Source organism: Anguilla anguilla, chromosome 15 (genome assembly GCF_013347855.1).
Source record: "Anguilla anguilla isolate fAngAng1 chromosome 15, fAngAng1.pri, whole genome shotgun sequence".
Lineage (NCBI taxonomy): Eukaryota > Metazoa > Chordata > Actinopteri > Anguilliformes > Anguillidae > Anguilla > Anguilla anguilla.
The window spans coordinates 36,210,279-36,234,989 of record NC_049215.1 but is presented as its reverse complement, the minus strand read 5'-3'; the positions used below and the strand labels follow the sequence as shown (position 1 = coordinate 36,234,989).

General features: G+C 54.2%; 1 protein-coding gene across 13 annotated transcripts in view; it reads right to left on the bottom strand.

Annotated features, from left to right (window-relative positions):
- The window catches only part of lmo7a (LIM domain 7a), a 66,364-nt gene that overhangs the window by 7,441 nt on the left and 34,212 nt on the right, over positions 1-24,711 (bottom strand). For 6 of the 13 annotated variants that reach the window (XM_035393346.1, XM_035393338.1, XM_035393349.1 and 3 more), the window contains exons 6-21: positions 22,052-22,082; positions 20,737-20,850; positions 19,447-19,642; positions 17,428-17,677; positions 11,354-11,383; positions 9,863-9,977; positions 9,448-9,605; positions 8,577-9,297; positions 7,801-8,082; positions 7,297-7,411; positions 5,973-6,134; positions 4,839-5,020; positions 4,241-4,304; positions 3,834-3,893; positions 1,340-1,365; positions 519-626 (exon numbers count right to left, since the gene is read on the bottom strand). In XM_035393346.1, coding sequence (XP_035249237.1) covers positions 519-626; positions 1,340-1,365; positions 3,834-3,893; positions 4,241-4,304; positions 4,839-5,020; positions 5,973-6,134; positions 7,297-7,411; positions 7,801-8,082; positions 8,577-9,297; positions 9,448-9,605; positions 9,863-9,977; positions 11,354-11,383; positions 17,428-17,677; positions 19,447-19,642; positions 20,737-20,850; positions 22,052-22,082 — 2,614 coding nt within the window. Of the gene's footprint in view, positions 1-518; positions 627-1,339; positions 1,366-3,833; positions 3,894-4,240; positions 4,305-4,838; positions 5,021-5,972; positions 6,135-7,296; positions 7,412-7,800; positions 8,083-8,576; positions 9,298-9,447; positions 9,606-9,862; positions 9,978-11,353; positions 11,384-14,090; positions 14,379-17,427; positions 17,678-19,446; positions 19,643-20,736; positions 20,851-22,051; positions 22,083-24,711 lie in introns of those variants that run through there. The other 7 variants (XM_035393341.1, XM_035393340.1, XM_035393348.1 and 4 more) reach the window with 7 other exon arrangements.

The following is a 24,711-nucleotide window of genomic DNA, read 5'->3' as shown; positions in this document are numbered from 1 at the left end:
CTTCTTTGTTTATAGACAAACAGCTAAATGAAACAGAGACCTGAAGACAGAGGCACAGTCCCTCTCTTTCCACTCAAGCAAAATGCTAAATTTCTGATAAGTTTTCTTGATTTTAGTGCAACATCTGAAACAAGATTACTGAACTTCAGATTTCCTTTTTAGCATCTTTTTTGTTGGTTAAGAGCAATAAATCCTTGCCTTGAAAGACACGTATCTACACACTTTTCTGCAAACAAAGATTCCTTAGACCGTTTCACTCGAACAATGCCGGGAGGTCAGCAAGGCAGGAAGTGGGCACAATTAACAAATTAAATAATTAGGGCAATTAAGCCAGTGTGGGGACTGTGGCAGGAAGACTATCACAGACAGAGCAGTGTTCTGCAGAAGGCCTCATCGTCTGCAGCTCTAAACATAGACACGGAAACGGAAGGCTTTCAGCCGGCAGTGGAGCCAAATGGGGAAGCAATAAGGGGAGTTCTGGTGCGTGTGGGGGCGCAGGCTGCACCAGCGGCGTTCACCTGTAGGAGGCGCTCCTGCTCCTTCTGCCACTTCTCCTGTCGCCTCCGCTCCTCGTCCAGGTCCCAGGACCAGCGGTTTGAGGAGGAGCTGACAGGGGGCACCTGTAACTAACAGGAGCGTTGCTTGGTTACACCACAGGCAAAATAAAATGCAGTAAAAATGATAAAAATGAGGCACAGCTCTCTAGTTCTCCAAGATTCAAACCTGCAGGTCCTTTCTACAGCATGCACAGGACCAAACTTTTCACCAAGTCTCAACGTCACTAACCGTTAAACATCAAAGTGCGCAAAGTGTTTTCACGTAAAGTGGTTTTACACTCATTCAAGCCTTTCACAGCAGGGGCTCACTTTCAAGTTTCGAAAAAGTTTCAAGTGAGGCAGATTCAGACACGGTCTGACAGGTCAAACAGAACCTGTCCTCCAGGTTCTGGTTCTGGTTCTGCTTCCTAACAGAGAAGATCCGCTGAGCTCTGTAACAAGCCTAAGATGTGACTGCAATATCACGGGAATATTTCTTAAAAACCGCCCGTCTGGGACTCTGCAGCGAAATTACACGCTGTTCCGCATTATCAAGCCCCTTAATTTCCCCTAGTTTCCGCAGCAACGCACTGCCAAAAATTAATTACTTCTGCAGCAAACCTTCCATATTCACTGGGGGAGGAGGGGGCAGGCTTCTCAACGTTCAGCCACACAAACTCAAAAGCAGTCCGGTTTGAAATCATTATGAAAACACAAACTCATAAATACGTCAAATATTTAGGTTACAACACATTCAGGATCATGCACGGAGATTATTGGAAATTGTACGAGATCATACTTACATCTGATATGGCAGATTCAGCGCCGCCTACAACAACAAAAAAGGAAACGTAGACAAAGTCAGTTAATACACTGATACTGCACACTGCACGCTTTCTTTACGTCAAACTCCTCAAGCCATGCAGCTCCAGTGCTACTCAAATCAATGTTAATTAATTAATGGAAACCCGCTGAACGTTTCAATACGTTTCAATATAAAAACTGAACGGGATGACACTGCGACCTGTCGGCACACACAGGGAACAAAACCACATGCAGAAGGCTGTCACAGCAACAAGCAGAGAGGGCTGCAAAGAGAAACGCTGCAAAAATAAAACAGAGCAACACCCGTCACCGAGCACACAGGGAGCACGCAGAAACAGCAGCCATTAGCACGCGCAGAGAGGCACACATCTGCACAGCATGCACACCTGCACACCATACACACCATGCACACCTGCACACCATGCACGCCTGCACACCACACACACCATGCACACCTGCACACCATACACACCATGCACGCCTGCACACCTGCACACCATACACACCATGCACACCTGCACACCATACACACCATGCACGCCTGCACACCATGCACACCTGCACATCATGCATGCCTGCACACCATGCACATCATGCATGCCTGCACACCATACACACCACACACACCTGCACACCATGCATGCCTGCACACTGTACACACCACACACACCTGCACATCATGCATGCCTGCACACCGTACACACCACACACACCATGCACACCTGCACACCGTACACACCACGCACACCATGCACACCTGCACACCATGCATGCCTGCACACCACACACACCTGCACACATCCACACCTGCACACCATGCACAAGGTGCTGCACGCATCACTGCAGCCCTCCCAGGTGACTGTCACCTGGGGCGGGACTCTAATTCACCCCCCACAAAGGGGGTGCGGGGTTGAGGGGGGGGGGTTAATGAGAGCATAATATGGTTAAAAGGGGAAAGTGTTCTTCAATATGATGCCAGGGATTCAGACACGCCGTCCAGTCAGGAAGTGCTGTGTATGTGTATGTGTATGTGCTCACTAACAAAACGACCTATAACCCCTATAACCACTACACAATGCACCTGAGTGAGGATACACATTTAAATTTGATTAAACTACAGGCTATACCAGCGATTCCCAAAATCAGTCCTGGGGAACCATAATGTGTACTGGTTTTAACTCAAACCATTATTGCAACCTTATTGTTCTTCCTGAGGTGTTCTCAGTTTTATACACGTTTAATGCCAGTTGGTCATATTAAAGCCCCATTATGTGTAAAATACTGATGCACACTGAAGAATGAATAACCTCCATTCAGACCACAGGACATTCAGTAAATCACACAATCTAACGCGCTCACTCTGCGTAATGTGCGACATAATAAACGATTCCTGTGGAAAGAGGCTACAGGTGGAGTCACCGGAGACCCATCTGCTGAAAACGGGGACGCCCGGTCAACGGAGCGGAACTATTTTTTAATAAAAGAGTCGGCGTACCTCGCGGGTCTCCAGGACCGAGTACAGAGGCCGCGGGGCAAACTCGGGGCACTTCATTTAATTCTGCCCTTAATACAGAAACTCTTAGTAAAAATACAATAATGCATTATGAAATATAATGATGGGATGGGAGCCGAGAAAGACCCCTCTCAGAGCATCAGAGCCGATCACTCTGTCAGTGAGGAAACTAAATATATAAATGAGGGGCGGGGGCTTCTTCCTGTGTGGGGGAGCCCTGTCCCTTATGTGCACTGGAATGCTTCTCAAACGCAGGTGTGACTTTAGGGCGCCGTGCCGGCTATCTGGAGAGACAGTGAAGCACTGCACACGGGCCCCCCCCCCCCCCCCCATTACCACAGAGGAAGACCAGCGAACTGAATGAGAGTCCCGCAGGGCCTGGGGGGGGGGCAGAGGGGTTACGTTGCTAGGTTACAGGAGAGGACGGCAAAGACGAAAATCCAGAGCCCAGCAGCAGATATTCAGAAGCAGGAGGCAGATCAAAGCTCGCCATCACCAGCACGCCACGACATCTGGACCCAGGTACGCCACGACACCTGGACCCAGGTACGCCATGACACCTGGACCCAGGTACGCCACGACGCCTGGACCCAGGTACGCCACGACGCCTGGACCCAGGTACGCCACGACGCCTGGACCCAGCTACGCCATGACACCTGGACCCAGGTACGCCATGACACCTGGACCCAGGTACGCCACGACACCTGGACCCAGGCACGCCACGACACCTGGACCCAGGTACGCCACGACACCTGGACCCAGCTACGCCACGACACCTGGACCCAGGTACGCCACGACACCTGGACCCAGGTACGCCACGACACCTGGACCCAGGTACGCCATGACACCTGGACCCAGGTATGTTATGACACCTGGACCCAGGTACGCTACGACACCTGGACCCAGGTACACCATGACACCTGGACCCAGATTTATTTTAATTTTTAGTTTTTTTTTACCTTGCTGCTCAAAAAACTCTGATCTCCTTTTAAAGTTTTTCAAAGAAATGGGCTCAGAGTCTGAAGACATGAAACAGAGGAAGAGGAAACGTGAGGAACTCAAACCAACACGGTGTGTTTAACATCGAGGAACACCTCCATCAGCTGTAATTCATCTTTCAGCATTGCAGATTAGAAAAACAATGCAACAAAAAATAAACTAAATTAAACATCCATGGATTATTTTTCCAAGATATCTCAGACCAATGGTGCTGATCGAAAAATCACAGCGTGGAACTAGCTGGCACAGAACCACAAACAGCAACCAAGCAGACGGTTTCTAATTCCAGGAAAAGCATCCTATACACATTTCTCATTCCTTTAACTTCAGGCAGACTGGGACACTGGTCTCTGCAACGCTCCATTACCTTTGTTCCTCATGGTTACGGGGTCGTCACGGAAACCGCCATTCATACCTTTAGAGGCCACGTCCTGCAAGGAACACAGCGAGTCCGTCATTTACACACACGCCGCCCCGTCCAGCGTACAGGACGTCCCGAGAGGCTCAAGGTTGTGCAACAGATCAAGGCAAATAAAGCAGTTATGAGGCGGGTCCCATACACACACAATGTGCAGCAGGGGACTAACTGGGTTTCAGATCTCTGGAAAGAACGATCAATACTCCTGTCCACTCAAAAGTTTATTTATTTACACAGTGACTATTGCGCCACGTCACTCTGATTCAGGGGGGCGGGTGTTTTGGCCGGGGTACAAGCGGATACTCACGGTGACGGGCGGGCGGGTGTTTTGGCCGGGGTACAAGCGGATACTCACGGTGACGGGCGGGCGGGTGTTTTGGCCGGGGTACAAGCGGATACTCACGGTGACGGGCGGGCGGGTGTTTTGGCCGGGGTACAAGCGGATACTCACGGTGACGGGCGGGCGGGTGTTTTGGCCGGGGTACAAGCCGATACTCACAGTGATGGGCGGGCGGGTGTTTTGGCCGGGGTGTAAGCGGATACTCACGGTGACGGGCGGGCGGCTGGACTCCGGTGCTCTCGTGGCGATTTCCGCGGCAGGCTGGGGAGCGCGCTCTCGGCAGGTGTTGATGAACTTGTCGGGCGAACCTACAAGCGTCGGATCCATAGTGGTCAGATTGATGGTCTTATGGCTCTTATAGGGTAGGGAAGGCGGGTCTCTCTCCCACGCTGGGCGGTGCGTGACCGCGGCGTAAAAAAACGTCAGTATAAGCGGCAGCGTCCGTAACCGACGGCAACGGCGGCAGACTGCGGCGAAGCTAGGCGGGGAAGCCGTAGCTACAGCGGGTATTAGGTTAGCGCGGGGACGACAGACAGACCACCTTCCCCAGTCATGCAGGCTACACCTGGGCACACTACACCTGGGCAGACCACACCACCTTTCCCAACAGGACCAGCCACACTGCAACGGCACAAGCAGTGTGCCGACTCAAATATGATGACATCACTTCGGTCAGCGTTTCTCAAATTAACTTTGTCAAAATAAAACGATGATGAATTTTTAGTAGACAGACGATAGCTAAGCTGACCCTATATGGACATCCAGTGTGGCAAAAATGAATAGTCTTGTTGGCAAAGAACAATTTCAAACAAACCACATCCTAACACCACTAAAACTAAAATGGACCATGAACACACCTGAGAATCTATGTTAAACTCCCATGACTCAAATGGGTTAGGAAGACAAGTTAACACACCAGGCTTGCGGGGACACTCACCAGCCATGGAAACCGATACAATGAAGGGGTCACCAGAGGATTTAGGGTCACAGTGGACTGCGGTTAAATCCTTCAGACAGGCTTTCACAACAGCCCACTGACCGAGCGTCCGAAACGTGCCACTGCGGACCACCGTGGCGTAAAACGCAGAGAGGCCGCCAACTTCAGCCACGCACGCCAAATGTGGAACAGACATGGCAGAGAATCCACCGAGCCAAGAGGCCGCTTGTCTCCAGGGCGCTTGGCTCTTTAAACGCGTGTGCCGGTGGATTTGGGGGCTCTCTGTGTTTCACTGCAGGTTAGAGCAGTGCTCCCTCTAGTGGCCGCTTCATTGGTCTTAGCTCACCGGAAGCGCGGCGCTACAGAGCGTTAGCGAGGCGCGCGGGCGGGGTCAGCTGACTTACTGTTCCTGCCGTGCCGGCGGATGTCCATCACCAGGCAGCCCTTCTGCAGAGCGGCCTCCAGGCTGGCCTTCCACTGATCGTAGCTCAGCTCCGACACCTGGAGCCCGCTCAGCGCCAGCACCTCGTCCCCCGCCCGCAGCTGGCACAGCTCCGCGGCGCTACCTGCGCAGCCGGAGTCAGAACACAACCGGGGCAGAGTCAGAACACACCCGTACAGTCAGAACACACCCGGGACAGAGTCAGAACACACCCAGGGCAGAGTCAGAACACACCCGTACAGTCAGAACACACCCGGGACAGAGTCAGAACACACCCGGGACCGAGTCAGAACACACCCGGGACCGAGTCAGAACACACCCAGGGCAGAGTCAGAACACACCCGGGACAGAGTCAGAACACACCCGGGACAGAGTCAGAACACACCCGGGACAGAGTCAGAACACACCCGGGGCAGAGTCAGAACACACCCAGGGCAGAGTCAGAACACACCCGGGACAGAGTCAGAACACACCCAGGGCAGAGTCAGAACACACCCAGGGCAGAGCCAGAACACACCCAGGACAGAGTCAGAACACACCCAGGGCAGAGTCAGAACACACCCAGGACAGAGTCAGAACACACCCAGGGCAGAGTCAGAACACACCCGGGACCGAGTCAGAACACACCCAGGACAGAGTCAGAACACAGCCGGGACCGAGTCAGAACACACCCGGGGCAGAGTCAGAACACACCCGGGACCGAGTCAGAACACAACCGGGACCGAGTCAGAACACACCCGGGACCAAGTCAGAACACACCCAGGGCAGAGTCAGAACACACCCAGGGCAGAGTCAGAACACACCCGTACTGTCAGAACACACCCAGGACAGTCAGAACACACCCAGGACCGAGTCAGAACACACCCAGGACAGAGTCAGAACACACCCGGGACTGAGTCAGAACACACCCAGGGCAGAGTCAGAACACACCCGTACTGTCAGAACACACCCAGGACCGAGTCAGAACACACCCAGGACTGAGTCAGAACACACCCAGGGCAGAGTCAGAACACACCCGTACTGTCAGAACACACCCAGGACAGAGTCAGAACACACCCGAGACCGAGTCAGAACACAGCCACAGAGAGTACAAAATTGAACCCCCCGTCACAGGAAGGAATTGGGCCTAGAGTCAGGCAGGGAAATTATGCGCTTGTTGCAGGAGAATCTAATACTAAACTTCTGGCAGGACTGTGGATAATGGAGACCTGCCTGGGAAGACGCACAGAATTTGTACTTCATGAAGAGGAGAGTAACTTGAGGTCAGGCGGTGAACGGAGGCTCACCTTCCTGGATGGACTTGATGAAAGCCCCAGTGGAGTCCCAGTTGGTCTGGAAGCCGAAGTCGCGGCCGCTGTTGGGCTTCTGGTTCAGGTTGATCCTCATGTCGCAGTAGACTTCCTGAGAAGGGAGACAGACAAATAATTGAGGAGCACAATCTACTAATTGGGATACATTATTGTGCTTCTAAATTTTTTAAATGTTTGTGCACTCCTAGGGAAAAAAGGATTCTGGGTCAATCAGCAGGTCAGGGGACACAGGTGTCCCACACTGAGCATGCTGGGAGTGCAGTGGCTTTAGGAAAAGGGGTCAAAGTGTGACCCTGTGAGTTTATCGTGGTCTTTCCAGCCAGAGCTGACCACTGCCATCAACACTCCACACAGTGGCTTGGGGCCACAGCCAGCCCGGGGCCACACAGTGGAAGTGAATGTGATTTACGCTGGAGCACTCTGGGGCCACAGCATCATTCTGGCTCAGGGGCCCCAAAGCCAGGGGCTCAGGCTGCTCACCTGGGTGTCCTCGCTCTTAGGGGCACTGCTGAGGACAGACTCAGGTTTGGGCTTTGGGCCGTCAGTGCTGGACAGTGGTGCTGGTGTCGCGCCTTCCTGCTGCTGCTCTTCCTCTTCCTCTTCCTCCCCCTCCTCCTCCTCCTCCTCGTCCTCCTCCTCCTCTTCCTCGCTGCTGTGGGCGGAGCTGGCCTGGGCGCGCACCTCGTCCTCGGTCATGAACGCGCGGTAGCGGCTCGACCCTGCCGTCCCTCCGTTGACGCGTTTCTGCGAGCCGTCCGTCTGCTGAGGACAAACAGGCGGCTAGTCCTCCATCTTTCCTGCCCCCTGGGCATCCGCTGCCAGCCCCGGGATCGAAGCGGCAACGATCTTCCTCTTAAGCAGCACGAGGCTAAAGCAGATTAAGTTGTTTCGGCTGCTTTCAAAATGAGTTATTTCACTATGAGCCCACGATAGAAATACCAGAGGATCAACTCAACAAACAGTGAACTTAAAGCAGACGAAATTAGACCGCCCCAGATTCACTGTGTGAATGGCAGGCACTTTGGCGCATTAAGTGGCTTTAATAATTTATTAGAGTTGTAAACAGATCTGACCGCAACAGCTAACAGGACAGTTAAGTGCTAAGGTGTACACGCAGAACCTGATACACGCACACATGTGCACACACACACACATCACCCTCATGTCTAAGCCTCGTCTGAGAGCACGCACACACACACACACGCAGGCACACACACACACAGACACGTGCGCGGGTTCGAGAGGAGGCCGCTCACCGCGAAGGTCCGGGGCAGGGAGGCGATGCGCGTGGCCTGGGTGCCGAAGGGGCGGGGCGTGACCACGGAGGTGAGGCGCGAGCTGTCGGGCCTCTGGTAGCTCCGGGGGAGGGAGGCGGAGACTGCCGGAGCCAGAGCCACGCCCACGCCGCTGCGCCTGTAGAGGGCGCCAGAACCCTGCTCCTCCGCCGCCGGCCGGCTGAAGGGGAACCTGGGCTCGGCGGGCTTGGCGGCGGCGGCGGCGGGTGAGCTTGCCCCAGACCTGCTCACGGCGGGGGAGCTGGGGAGCTTGGCGGAGGTGGTGGTGAGGGTAGGGGAGGGAGCAGGGGCAGGGGAGGGGGCGGACCAGGATATGGGGGCGGGGGCGGACCAGGTTTTGGGGGCGGCGGCCTGGGTCTTGAGAACGCCGTCGGGCTGTTCTGCCCCCGCGGCGCTGGTCGGGCTGGCCCGGAGAGCGGCGGTTTTGGCGGGGTACAGAGACGTGGGCTTCAGGACCGGGGTGGGGTCCAGCTCCGGGTCCTGGGCGTGCTCCCTGTCCTCCTCCACAGGGGGCGACAGAGGAGAGGCGGCCCTGTTCCGGGACGAGTACAGGCTGTCCACGGTGTAGCTACGCCCCGAGAGCTTTGGGACGTGCGGCTGGGGGGCGGGCCCGGACGGGACGTCCTCGCTGGCGGACTGCAGTCTGCGGCCGAGGCTGGGAGAGGCCTGTCCTCGGCTCTCTCTGCAGAGGGGGGCGGAGAAAGAGCGGAGTGTACTCATGACATCACACTTTCATTCCTCTGAGCCCTTTCACTGAGCCGCCATTCAGCCAATCACACACAGAAAAGCTCTCTCACACTCTCACACACGCACACACGCACACACATTGTACCTCTCCTCCTGCATCTCCCTGAAGGTTTTGGGGCGGCGGGTGCTCCCCCCGCCCCCATCCCCCCCGCCGGTGATCTGCTCGATCTGCTCCCGCTCCTCCTTCTTCTTCACGATGCTCGAGTTCACACTCTTCCTCCGGTTCTTCCACTCGCTCAGGTCCTGCGAACGGGAGACGGGGGCGTGAGCACGGGGGTGGGGGGGGGGGGGCAGGAGACAGGTGTGTGAGCACGGGGAAGGGGAGGGGGAAGGATGTGTCAGTGTGGGGGGGGTGGGGGGGAGACAGGTGTGTTTTTCTGAAGCAGTTCAGGTCATCCTTCATCCCAGAAACCGAACCAGCAACCTCCCCTGATGCCAGCGGACTGGTGGATACTGCCCCCCCTCCCCCCCGGACTGGTCGTCATGGCAGCCACACTCACATTCTGCCACTGGTCCTCGTTCTCTTTGACCTGAGCGCGAATCTTGGCCAGCTCCTCGTAGCGCACCTGCCGGAGCACCTCTGGATCCACGGTGATGTCATTCATGGACTTGCTCCTGATAACACAGAGAGGGCGTGTGAGGCAACACGCGTGTGCACGGGCGCAACACGCAACACAGCCGGTGCATTCATGCGCACGGGCGCAACACGCAACACAGCCGGTGCATTTAACACACACGCTTACGTCACGACTCAACCAGGGCATTTTAACAAGAAAGTGCACAGCATGACTTTTTAGGACACGTACGTTACAATGTTTTAGTGTATGGACACAAAATCTAAATAAATGAAATGCATTAGAAATCAGGCTTGATGATGCAAACCGAACCAGGCCTGACGCCTTACAGAGGGGTATCAGTAGGTACCCAGTGTGTTCAGCAGACACAGGCCGCCTACACGCGCCGTCCAGTGACCTCACTGAGCAGGACATCCGGTAAACGCAGAATTAAAGGGCAAAGGACAGCAGAGGGGGCCGGCCCACATGTGCTTGGTCTTCTGTGGAACTACCAGACGCCTCTCCACCAGCAGAGGTGGCTGTGATCAAACTGAGCGCTTTTACTGCCATCTAGTGGGCACTACTGGTGTGGAGCTACATCGCTCTCCTGTGCTCCTGTGCAGAACCGGCATATTCACAGCTGACAGTGTTAAATTATGGCACTGCACAACTGCACCAAAACTTAAAAAAAAAGATGAAACGTTATTATCAAGGAGCCAAGGGGCCAGAAACCTGCTTCTGAAAACACTGCACATTAAAGATCAACACAAATAATGCATGTAACAGACAATGCAGACAAAAAAAAAATGTTTTGTATTAATTTCAGCCATGAGTAAATATGCACAAAGCGCGTCAAACACAGCGTAATATCACAGTTTCAGACACAAAAGCGGCAGGCTCGGGGTTACGTTTCAGCCAATCAGGAAGGAGCGCAAAACAGGTAACACAAGTCAGGCAGCAACAGCGCCATCGCGATAAGCACACTTTCGAAGCACCTTTACCTTTTTTGTTGCCAGGTCAACTTACCTCTGAATGCAGGCTATCTTTGGGGAGAAACACTATCACAAACCCAAGCTTTGGGTCCTAAAAAAAAACCTCCTGGGCGGAGCAGTTCCTTTGTCCCGAGACAAAACTGGTCCCATACGCTCACCTGGCCGGGACGTTAATTACTCAATCAGCTGCACAGCGTTGGGAGCAACTGTGTGATGCTGAAGTAAGTTCTTCTGCTTTAAATCCCCTATTGCCCCCCTTAACCCCCCCCCCCCGCGAGCGGTGCGCGATGCCTCAGCAGTTAGCAGCGAGCGAGGCAGCGGATCTACGGAACAGCCACAGGCACAGGGAGCACTACTACAGGACAGGGCTGCGCAGACAGAGGCACGACTGCGCAGATGCAGACAGGCGCAAACGTGCAGGATCCTGCGCTGGAGGGGAACTCACCCGTCACAACCAGAACGCTTCTGGAACCGTCTAGGAAACCACAAAGAGAACCACAGACAAACCAGGTTACATTTCAGCTGGGTGCTCTCTCTCTCTCTCTCAGGTTCAGCTGAGTGCTCTCTCTCTCTCTCTCAGGTTCAGCTGAGTGCTCTCTCTCTCTCTCTCTCTCTCAGGTTCAGCTGAGTGCTCTCTCTCTCACTCTCAGGTTCAGCGGGGTGCTCTCTCTCTCTCACTCTCAGGTTCAGCTGAGTGCTCTCTCTCTCTCACTCTCAGGTTCAGCTGAGTGCTCTCTCTCTCACTCTCAGGTTCAGCTGAGTGCTCTCTCTCTCTCACTCTCAGGTTCAGCTGAGTGCTCTCTTTCTCTCTCTCTCAGGTTCAGCTGAGTGCTCTCTCTCTCTCACTCTCAGGTTCAGCTGAGTGCTCTCTCTCTCTCACTCTCAGGTTCAGCTGAGTGCTCTCTCTCAGGTTCAGCTGAGTGCTCTCTCTCTCTCTCTCTCAGGTTCAGCTGAGAGGTTGAGAAAATTAGAGCGCACTGAAAAAGGCTAAGAGAACACGGCACATGATGGGGTCATCGGCATCTCGTTATGATTAGCACCTTCGCTAAGAGCCAGGTGTCACTCCAGGCAACCCCAACCACAGTCACCACAGAGACGCTTCAGGTGAGCTACTGTACACTTTCAATTTTACTGACACGTCTGTGTCAGTGAGCTGTGCTGTGCGGTTGGACTGGCGTTTCAGAACAGCAAGGGCTTCGACAGTAACCTCTGGACAACTGCGGAAATTGTGGGGGGGCGGGGGGGGGGGTTGTTGTCATAGGAATGAAAAACTGCATGTAAAGGAAATTAAATTTGCAGAGACCCCCCTGCGTTCCTCGAGCCCTCTTATTTATTACCTCCGCAGCGTCTGGGACGAAGCAGACATATCTGATCCAGTGGCTAATATTAGAAAACGGTGAAAGGATTCAGATTCCCAGTTGTGCCTGGAAAGCTAAACAGCCGCAGAACACGTGGCACTGGGAAGTACTGTAATCCCACAATGCACCGCCTGTTCCACTGAGCAACTCTGTGCCATTACCCATGGTGCACCAGTGGCTGGCACGGTTACAAAGCGCACAGGATGGAAAGGACTCGGCAGGGCGTGTTTAAGGCATTACCATGGAAACCTATAAATAAAATGGGCAGCTAACCCCTTTTGTGTCAGTGGGGAATTTTACCCACCAGTACAACGTTGCCATGGTTGCGCACAAAACCGTGGAGATCCAGGGCTTTTAGAGGCTCTGAAACAAGCCAAGGGCAGCTTCTGTGTTATAGCTGGACATCATTACTCAGCTCATTGCTCATTGGTTCCCAGTTTCTCCAAACCAGTGTGAATTTCCAACTGGGATGAGGGAAGATCTAGCTCATGGGTGTCAGAATTCAGGGCCTGGAGAACTGCAGTGTCAGCTGGATTCTGCTGGTGATTCATTCAAGTTGGCCCTCCAGGACTGGAGTTAAACCTGCAGACTCTGCGGCCCTCCAGGACTGGAGTTAAACCTGCAGACGCTGCGGCCCTCCAGGACTGGAGTTAAACCTGCAGACCCTGCGGCCCTCCAGGACTGGAGTTAAACCTGCAGAGTCTGCCGCCCTCCAGGACTGGAGTTAAACCTGCAGACGCTGCGGCCCTCCAGGACTGGAGTTAAACCTGCAGAGTCTGCCGCCCTCCAGGACTGGAGTTAAACCTGCAGACGCTGTGGCCCTCCAGGACTGGAGTTAAACCTGCAGACACTGCAGCCCTCCAGGACTGGAGTTAAACCTGCAGACACTGCGGCTCTCCAGGACTGGAGTGTAGGTATGAGACTCAAAAGCATTCATCACACATGCCAAAACAACCGAGCCTGCTGACTTTTATTAACCACAAGTACAAGTTCAGCTCATGTCACAGGCAAAATTCAACCATAAACCAAAACAAACAAACAAAAAAACACATTTCATTGGATCGGATCATTAGCAATTCCTTTCACCTGATTTTTACCCTGCGGAAAATACATTGCCAACACATTTCTTTAATAAATAATAACTTAGATAAGTTAACAGTCGGGTCACAATACTGAATTAAAGCCAATACCCGATGCTAGAAGGCCTTTCTTCTACCTCACAGAGAGAGGTCTGCGGACAGCAGTCTGCACTGAAACTGCGTCTCTCTGATCCAGCTGTGGCTCAGTCTGGGAACATCAGACAGCAGCAGACTGTTCTGCACTCACGCTAGCCCACTCTGACATAATCACTCAAAGCATCATTAGGGGACCGTATGGGTCCGTAAGGCATCGTTTGAGTCCTCCCGGTTAGCATTTAGCCTTTAAGCGCTTAAAAGCAGACCAAAAGGACAGAAGAGGATAATTGTAATGTCACAGGGACACAATGTAAGAAACAATGTAAGGCTTTTTTTATTGTTTGGGATTAAATAATACTTAATTGCATTAAGTTTATCGGGTTCATGATAACTGTGACACACTTTATAATACTGAAATCACTCTCATATCAACTGTAGAGCCCTTCTCAACGGCCACTGCATGCAATTTAAGGCATTCCAACCGTCAAGGCACACATCGAAGCATGAAACCCAGCTTTCTTTGGTTTGACCAACAGAGTATAATCAAAACAAGAAAGAAAGAACCCCCCCCCCCCCCCCCCAGAGAAGTCAGGCCACAGAGTGAGGAGTAGATGCAGTGGCGGCCATGTTGTGAGTTCAGAAGCCTAACCTCTCTACCATCAGCCTCTTCTTGTGCTTCACGCGGCTGGCTTCGCGGATCGACCGCCATTTCTGCAGGTCCTCCTCGCTGCAGGAGGCGGGCACGGCCGGGCCGGGGGGTGGCCCCGCCCCCTTAGGAAGCCCCGCCCCCAGTCTCCTCAGCGACATGTCGTCCGTTCGCGGACGCCCCTCCCCTTCTGGGTCGCCGGCCGCCTCCCCCCCCCTCCTCGGGCGCGGGGGGGCAGGGCTGGCACAGCAGCCGGGCCCGGAGCCTGTCGGGCAGGGCGTCCGGCGCGGGGAGGGGCAGGGCGGTGTAGGTGTCAGGACCCCCGGACAGGGGCCGGTCCGCTCCGGGGGCGCTGACCTTGCGGAAGAGCAGGTCGTCTCTCAGGACGTCCGGGAGGACGGGCGCGCCGCGGCGGGGCTGGGTGACGATGGTGAACCCCCCCGAGGCGCCGTAGGATGGGGGGGGCGCCCCCCCCTCGCTCTGCGGGCTCACCGCGCGCAGGTCTGCGCAGCTGGAGGCGCCCGTGCGCCGGGCGAACATGTCGTCGTTCTCCAGGTCGGGGAGCTGGGCGAGCGGGTCCCCCCGACGGGGGCGTCCCTGGCACCTAACCAGCCGCGGGGCGGCGGAGGGGTCGAACTTTGGGGGGCGTTTGGAGTACGGGAGGACTGTGAAAGGTGGCGAGGCTGTGAGTGACTGCGCGAGAGAGCTGCAGGGAGACGACAGGAAAGAGAGAAAGAGAGAGAAAGAGAGAGAGAGAGAGCAGGAAAGAGCTTTAACCCGCAGAGGAGCCCAGAGCAGAGCCTCAGAAACACAGAGGACAGAAGGACAGAAGGAAAAAGGCTTGAAAAAAGCCGAATACTTCCTTCAGACTGAAAGCATTTCATGTCAGGCTTAGCATGACTCTTAGCACACATATGGAAGGCATATGTACTGAATATGTACTGAAGAAAAGTGCTATTATATTCTCCTGAGACAGATTCGCGTCAGTCAACAAAGTGCTCGTTAGAGAATGGATCTGATGGTTAGATATGAATGTGCAGGATGGCAGGTGTGTCTATGGTAACGGTTGCTAGGAGGGCGTCCCTGTAAGCGTGCAGCGGTCTCGACCTTTGAGCCACGGGCGGCTGCGGGTGGGCGGAGCCATCGGGAGCGTGAGGGTGGGCGGAGCCATCGGGAGCGTGAGGGTGACTAGGGGGCGTGTCGGACAGGCCCGGGGGGCGTGAGCAAGGCACGAGCCAGGGGTGGATGTCGCAGTCAGAATCCTCGGAGGAGGAGTCAGACGCCGTTCGGCTATGGGGGGGGGGGGGGGGGGGGGGGGGGGGGGGGGGGGGGTGGGGGGGGTGGGGGGGGCAGTCGTGCAGGACAGGAGAAAGAGAGAGAAGGAAGGGAGTTTCAGAGGCTGGAGTGAGAGAGACAAGCTGTGTTCGTATAACAGTGCAAAACCACCAGGAAACAGGAAACAGGATGAGTGTGAAGGAGGAATACTACATGCATTCACTAAAAACTGGCTAAGCTATAAACCCACCTTCCTCACCAGCAAGACACACAGACCTGTGCAGGTGCTTAAAGGAAGTGCATTAGGAGATAGGCCCAGCTAACACAAAATAACCTCACAGCGTCACTGGAATGTTCGGTCAATGTTATAACAAGAGTCACAACATCACAGCAACGCTGTGAGAACATTTTGACTCAGCTGGGCATGGACCTTCAAGCATGAATTTACAGGAGAAACAGAAGGAAGAGAGGAGAAGAAAGGAAGGAAAGAGAGGAGAAGGTAGGAAGGAAAGAGGTGAAGACCCATTTTGTTCCTTTCAGCCTCCTTTCAAAGTCAACGCTCAGCACTGCAAGGCCGAATTTTCGGGAATGATGGATACGCCCCCCCCCCCGCCCCCCTCAGGACGAACCTGAAGCCCTGGATCTTCCTGTACCAGGGTCTGCGTTGGGACCCCACCCGAATGCTGTGCACGTGCAGGTCCTCCTCGGGGGTCCAGAACTTGGGCAGGAACCTGTCGTACAGCTCGCAGGCGGAGGGCTGCAGGTTCAAGCCCACCTTGCGCAGGTACAGGTCGTCCTGCACGGGGTCGCCGTACCCCGGCTCGTCAGAGTCCTCGTCCGAGTCCGGGAACGGGTCTGTCCTCCGCACACCGCGCCCCCCCCCCGGCGGAGTGGGGGGGCACGGAGACGCACCGCTGTTCGAGACACAGCCGTCAGAGCGCTGGGGCGCTGTCCCCCCCCCCCCGTCCCCCCCCCCCGCAAGCACACACACGCAGCCCCAAACACAGAGCTCTGCTCATGCGCTTCACACACATCACCACCAGGAGGCGCCACACACACGGTGAGCCAAAGGCACTGAAGAACAGAACACACTGCAGGCTGCACGGCTGGGACAGCTCAGCGGTTTCAGTATTAAATCACAACACGCTGCCCACGGGCAGGACATTTCGCCCAAATTAAACGGAAATTAAAAACATAAAAACAGAAACCATCCATCCAGCCAAACCACACACGCCGCAGGCAGTACTGAGGGGGGGCGGGGCTAAATTAGGGGCTAGATTCAGTTCAGGCAAACCCAGGCGCTTCCGTTGCGGGTGTCTGACCTGAGGGGGGGCTCGGCGGAGTGTGGAGCATTTGGGACGGTCGCCAGCGGGTAGGGGGCCGCCAGGAACCGCCCCGTCCCCAGCGGGCTCAGCGGCACGGCGAAGTTGGGCGGGGCGAGGGGGGAGGGGCTCCGGAACCTCCGGCTGGCCAGGTCGTCCAGGACCAGGTCCGGGTCGGGCCGGTCGGCGTCCGAGTCGCTCTCGCTCCCGTACCCGAGGGGCGAGCGCGGGGGGGGGCGCGGGGGGGGGCGTCGCCGAGGCACACCACGTTCTGAGGGGAGGGGCCAGTGCCCGCCTCGCCCCCGCTGAGGCCAGCGAACGGTGCCGTTCACAAAACCGCACAGAAACCAACAAACAGCCAGAGTGAGCCAGAGTGAGCCAGCCTGCGGTCCAGCACCTTCACACAGCAGCAGGTACAAACACACAGGAAACATCACAGACAGGGAGCCTTTGGCCTGAGCTCAGGGGGGCAGACTCCCTCCAGCAGGGCCAGCAGCGCTTGTCTGGTAAGGGTTAGGGTTCAATCCCGTTTCCCTGGTAACACAGCGCTTACGGTCTTCCCAGCGTGCATCCGGTTCAAAATGGCGTCCGGACCGCAAAGCCGACGCTAAAACTGAGCGAGCGCTGGATAGCATTAGCCCCAGGCCCGGTGGGGTCGGGCGTGGGGCCCGGACGGACGGACAGACGGACGGACGGACGGACAGACAGACAGACAGACAGACGGACAGACGGACGGGCGTTACCTGGCGAAGGTGCCGTCCTCCTCGGTGAACAGCGGGCTGGCCCAGCTGCGGCGGTTGTCCTCCTGACGCTCCACGCGCTTCTTGCGCAGGGGGGCGGGCACGTAGCCGGACGCCTTGTCCTTGGTGGGCAGGAACTGGTTAAACTGCGCGGCGGCTTTGGGCTCGACGACCAGCGAGCGCCGGTACTGCAGCCCGTCCTTGCTCTCCGTCATTCTGTAGCCCAGGTCTGCCTCAGCGTCGCTGCCACAGCCTGGGGGGGGGGGGCACAGTGAGGGGGGGGGCTCAGCACCCTAGCAGAGCACCGACGCTGTAAACAGCAACAACACCACCGCTCACAAGCGAGTGCGGAATGTGCCGGAACGCCTTGAGAAGACACAGCGGGACATTCCGTCTTTAGGGTTCGCATCCTGAACTCTGGGTACAGGACACACCACTGGGGAAAACGTGTGTGTGTGTGTGTGTGTGCATGTGAGTGTGAGTGCGAGTGCGAGTGTATGTGTAAGTGTGCGCATGCGAGTGTGAGTGCGAGTGTGTGTGAGTGTGTGTGTGTGCGAGTGGTGCTCTTTCAAAGCACTCTTATTGGGGGAAAAAAAAATAGTATCACGGTTCCAACAAGGATGGCAGGCATGTGATGGAGCTACATGTTTGTGGGGTATGAACCACACCTGCGCATTCCTGACCTTCCCACCTGAACTTCCAGTACAAATTCCTGCAGAAATATTCATGCATACCACGCATTGATTAGTTACATTACAGCAGTCAACCACAAGAGTGCACTGTGTGATTGCATTCATCTTTTACCACTCAAAATAAACTAGAAATACAGAAGTGGGAATTTGGCTATTGCACCTGTTGCCTAGGAGGCAAGGGGTAACCAATCAGAGTAAAGGTAAGGCTCATGGAAATGCAGATAAAACTCACACTTCTAGAACAACAACAGGCTCTCAGGCAAAATGGGTTAAAGTGATTTACAGAAAGCTAAAAGCCTTTTTCTCATCAAACGCGGTAATAGCGCCGTTATATGAAAGAATAAACGTGTCCGTGGTCTTTAATGAATGGCTCTGGAGTGGCCAGGATAAATATTCTTTTTCAGCGTCAGCAAAGCAGAGGCAGCAGCTCAAGTTTATTGTGGAGTCTTCATTATGGATGATATCGGATTTAACTTCAGTGAACTATACGAGTTTTTCCATCTAAACAGTCACACATTTAACTTTGCTTATCCATCCCTGTCACACAGTCTGCCTGCATTTCAGACACACCGCTGCAAACTCTCATTACAGAGCTGGCAGCCATTACTGATCACCCAGTATATGCAGCTGAATGTAAAAGTTAGCAGTCCGGCAGAATGTATTAATCTGACATTTAACACTACCATACCATTACATATATACATTATGGAATTTAGAAAACCCTCTTATCCACATACCACATTTTTACATTCCATCTATTCATCCAGGTGGATATAGACTGAAGCAATTCATGTTCAGTCACAAGGGTACAGTGGCAGTGTCCCCGCTAGGAATTGAACCCGCAACCTTGGAGTAACCAACCCATTATACTACACAGCTGCCCATTTCCTGTAACGCACACAGCAAACATCCAGTCGCCTGCAGGGCCTGTTTGACTGAGGATGTGTTTATTCAGAGAGCCGGTGCAGACAGGTGGGACCTGAGGTGAACCCAGCTGTGTGGGTGCTGGTGCTGAGAGAAAGCCATCAGCAAGCCTGCCTGTCTGTCTGCTCCTCTCACACAGCTCGAACCTGCATCACCTTCAGAGTAAACAGCCCTGGGGTGGGCCACGACAGCCTCACACAGCTTCAAACACGGCGGCCACCAATCACACAGCTTCAAACACGGCGTGCACCAATCACACAGCACAACAGCACAGCGTGCACCAATCACAGAGCAGAACAGCACAGGGTGCACCAATCACACAGCACAACAGCACAGCATGCACCAATCACACAGCAGAACAGCACAGGGTGCACCAATCACACAGCTGGGTCTAAGGGCCCCATACCTTCACTGCTGCCTTTTAGAGTTGTGTCTAAAGAGATGCTCAGTGTCCTTGACTCCACGGAGTCCAAGCTGTCCAGAGAGTCCTCTCTCCTGTGGCTGGGCTGCGGGGGAAATGGCTCCTCTTTCTCTGTGTACCAGCTGTCACTGAACCCGCTGTCCCTCACGTTCACCCTGGGGTTGGCCGGATCCTCGAGAGCCTGAGGAAGAGGAGGAAGAGGAGGAGACCCTGAGGAGCTGCCACTGCGCCGTCCGTGCACCTCGTCAAGGCCCAAAATCTGAGGCCCCTGCTCCACAAAGCCATCAGCCAATCCAAAGCTCTCAGTGTGTTAACGAGCTAAATTACCCCACACCTCAACTAATGCGTTTCTGTCATTTCTCCAAAGGTTAGTCATGATTTCAGGGACATACTGCTACCAGATGTAGATCATTTGTGGGAAGTTTTATGCACAACAACAAAATAACAGACCGAAAACTCCTTTTGGGCCAGTAGACCAAACTGGTACATAAGAGAGAGTGCGTCAACTCACACACACACACACTCGCACACGTACACGCACACGCACACAGACGCACACACAGACACCCACACACTCACACTCACACACTCACACACACACACACACACACACACACACACACACACACACCCCTGGCCCATTTGAACTTGTGTAAAAGCTAATCGGATTGAAATACCTGAGCCAGGGAATGACTAGTGACATAATGTGCAGTCAGGCCCAGGCCCTCTGGGGCAAATGGGGGGAAAATCTTTTAAGCGCGTGTTTTAAACAGCGCGAGGGATTGAGACGCGCTGGACGCGCAGCCAGGAAGAAACCGTCTAAAGTATTTGAGGAGATTTGACACCGCAGCCAGGGAGGCATGATTAGACACTGGATCCTTCACCAGCACGTCCATAGAAGCCAAGACCAGCCGCATGCTAGAGCTAGCACAGACCACGCCTCTACAGACCCAGAGACCCGCACAGCATGCCGTCTACAGACCCAGAGACCCACAGACCAGGCCGTCTACAGACCCAGAGACCCAGCACATCAGCACAACACGCCGTCTACAGACCCAGAGACCCACAGACCACGCCGTCTACAGACCCAGAGACCCACAGACCACGCCGTCTACAGACCCAGAGACCCACAGACCACGCCGTCTACAGACCCAGAGACCCACAGACCACGCCGTCTACAGACCCAGAGACCCACAGACCACGCCGTCTACAGACCCAGAGACCCACAGACCACGCCGTCTACAGACCCAGAGACCCAGAGACCACGGTGCTTACCTTAGAGAGCGCTAGACCAAGTAACCCTTCGAATGCTTTCAGCTTTAGGTAAGGTCCATTATAGATGGGGTCAGCCTGTGCCTTTCTGCCGAGCCAGTAGATGGTTATTAAAACCTGAAAGACAGAAAAACACAAGAAAAATGAACATAAATACACATCACTCCTGCAGCTGCAACTGCAGCTCTCTCATCTGAGAAGAGATGGGTGGGAAGGCCTGGCTGACTTCAGGAGGGCTGGGACTTTGCTCAAGATGTTTACTGCAACAAGGAAACTTTTAAGAGCAGATTCCAATGGAAAGGCATTTTCGCGTTTTTTTTCCTTTTGATTCCCTCTGTTTTTCCCCATAGTCCTCAGGCCTGATGTAATACACAGTAACCAGTAACTACTGTAATTAAGTCTCTCGCCAAGAGGCTGAAGCATTATTAGGAAACTCCTCCGCATCCAGCCAGAGGGTGGGTGTACACAAGCCTGTGCTTTCGCAGTCACTGATGTTTATACTTATAGCCAGCCTTATTCCGGATGCTTCCATGATAAGTGTGTGCAGGAGGTCTGTCTATCTGCCTGAGGCAAAGCTGTCTGTCTGTCTGCCTCTCTGTCTGTCTGTGCTGTCTGTCTGTCTGTCTGTCTGTCTGCCTGCCTGTGCTGCAGAGGGGCGTTTGTTCCCACATGATCCAGAACCTTCTGCTCCATCAAGCTTTTTGTGAAGTTCGGCAAAGTCATAGGTAAAGAGTGAAGAGGCAACAGGCCAGAAAAACCAACTACAAAACCCAGAATGCATCACTCAAATGTGTTTGTGTTTATAATGCCACAGCTCTGCACCACACCTACTCAGCAAGATTCACCCATTTCACAGCCCTCCAGAGAGTCAGAATCAATGGCAGTACAGCAATTACATCAGCCAATCAGATAGCTCTTCAGCATCCAAAAGGCTCTGGAGGTGGTCTGAGGTATACAGACAGAAACAAAAACACATACTCTCACACTCACACTCACACTCACACTCACACTCACACTCACACTCACACTCACACTCACACTCACACTCACACTCACACTCACACACTGAAACAAACACACACACACACACACACACACACAGAAACAAACACACACACACACACACACACACTCACACACTGAAACAAACACACACAAACACCCCCACACACACACTGAAACAAACACACACACACACACACACACACACACTGAAACAAACACACACACACACCCACAAAGACAGAAACAAACACAAACACACACACACTGAAACAAACAGACACACAAACACACACAGACAGACATGTGTACTTACATTCTTCAGCCTCCTGTTAGTTTCTTCTGGTCTGAAAAAGAACAGAGATGGGTGAGTGTGAGTGTAAATGTGTGTGTGTGTGTTTAATCTCTTGCAGCCTGAGAAAATGTCAATAAAATAAGAATGAGGCGTGTACAGACCTCGCTTTGCAAAACCACTGTGTTTACTCACTGCAAGCGCTAGAAAGTGAAAACACCCTGGCTAATGTAAGCCAACACCCGTCACCCTGCCCCCCACCTCTACCCCTTCACCCCCTCCCCCCCTCCACCCCGTCACCCCCTCCCCCCCCTCCCCCCCTCGCCGCCCTCACCCCCCCGCCCCCCCACACCTCCACCCCGTCACCCCCTCCCCCTGCGCCCTCACCCCCCCGGGCCCCCCACCCCTCTGCACATAAGGTTGTGCTCTGAGCTGGACCACAGCGCCTACCCTGACAGCTCCGCCAAATTCCCCCCCCCCAGCACAGTGGGACTGGGCCAGACTCACTTTACAAGGCAAAGCAACCAACATCCAGTCCATTCACTTTTTAATTCCGCAAAGAACACAGCGGCCATTTTCAACTGGTGAATCCAATTTCACTTTCACTTCCCTGAACTCGAAATGAAATCAAAAACCCCAAACCTGTCAGACCAGTGACCGCTGCCTCCTGCAGGGAAGTCCGGTCCGGTGCTACATGCTACAGTACACCCCAGTCTGGGGGTTCACAGTCCCATCCTGGCCTACTGTACAGTTCCACCTCATCCAATAACAGCTCTGCTTCAACCCGGTCGACCTCTGATTGGCCACAGCCAGCCGAAGGAGTCACATGGGCCAGCCTCTGATGTTCCCACATCTGATTATCATGCCATCACATAATACAGTTATGATAATAATCCACGATAGCAATACAGCCTTCATTCACTATCAAAATTCTGATACTCATCAAAAAATAACCAAACAAAAAAAAATAATAAAGCCTTGTGTATTCAACAGGGATGACATCCTAACCTTGGGTATATGAGACAGGGTGAAAACAGCAGTTTGGACATGCAGATAATATTTCAGCCAATGCACTGATAGAGGGCCCAGGTGCTCAGCCAGGTTAGGGCTGTTTATCGCAGGTAGTAAATTCCAGGACCATGAATGGATGATTAGTCCTTGAAGGGGAAAAAAAAGCCACAGATGGACCTGATGAACGAGGGAAACCTTGACTCGGCTAGCTCTGAGTGACACCCGCAAACAGGCCCCGCTCTCGCCGATAGCGAACGCGCTTCCTTTATCGAACGCGGCGGCGGCGGAAACATCTCAGGAATTTCTCTCCGTTCTTTGGCCGAGTCGGAGCAAATGATTGACAGCAGCTCCTGCGCCTGGTCAGCAGTAAACACGCACGACGACCAGGCCGCCAGAAACCAACCCCAACCCGCACCCCCCTCCCCAACCCCACCCCCCGCCACCCCAAGCCACACCCCCTGCCCCATGCCCCCCCCCCCGCCCCACCTCCCCGCCCCCGCCCCACCCCACGGCCCCCCCATGCCCCCCCCCCACCCTGCAGAATGCATCAATGAGACCGCCACTGTAACCGGACCTTCCCCCACCCCGAGCGGCCTCTGTGATGGGGAGGGGTTGGGGGGGGGGGTTAGCGGTACAGGAGTGAGATACCGCCGTGCGTTTCCATGCGGTGCGTTCCATGGGGGAGGGCCAACAGAACCCCGCCGGACGCCTCGGCCCCCGGAACGCTTTTCGTGTCGGGTGGATCCGCTACTGCCGTCGGGATAACCTGCTCGGGATACACTGCAACGCTCTGAACCTGACGCCTGAGTCACACTAACACCCCACCCAAAAAAGGGGAGATCTATATGAGCTGGGACACAATGGGAGTACACAGAACTCCCCCCCCCCCCCCCCCCCCCGGTATGACCAAGGTCGAGGCTGGGGAATGTTTGGAAGGTCTGAAACATCGCTGTACCTGTTCGGGGGATGCGATACACTCAATGGCCTTTGGGGACTGAACGTAGCCAACAGTGCAGCCATGAACCTTTAGTGACTTAGCATAGCCAACAGTGCAGCCATGAACCTTTAGTGACTTAGCATAGCCAACAGTGCAGCCATGAACCTTTAGTGACTTAGCATAGCCAACAGTGCAGCCATGAACCTTTAGTGACTTAGCATAGCCAACAGTGCAGCCATGAACCTTTAGTGACTTAGCATAGCCAACAGTGCAGCCATGAACCTTTAGTGACTTAGCATAGCCAACAGTGCAGCCATGAACCTTTAGTGACTTAGCATAGCTAACAGTGCAGCCATGAACCTTTAGTGACTTAGCATAGCTAACAGTGCGGTGGCTAATCCAGAGCTCGCAGATTTATGAGCACTATAAAAAAAAAAGCACACTTCTGCTTTCTGGAACAAAGTCTGCGTTTATGGCGCTGCTGGAAAGGGGATATTAAGGAACAGTCTGACACAAGACCTGTTACCTAACGGCAGCTTATGGGGACGGTTACTGCCCTAGGACTCCTGAGGAGAAAACACCGCGCAGACCGATCCTTTACCGAACCAGCTGGCCCACAGACTTCATAAAACAGAGAAACTGAATCCATCTGTTCACACACACTGTCTGTCTGTCCCTTACAGTCATTTCACACGTAATCGCTCCCAACAGGACGCTCGACAACACTCCCATAAAA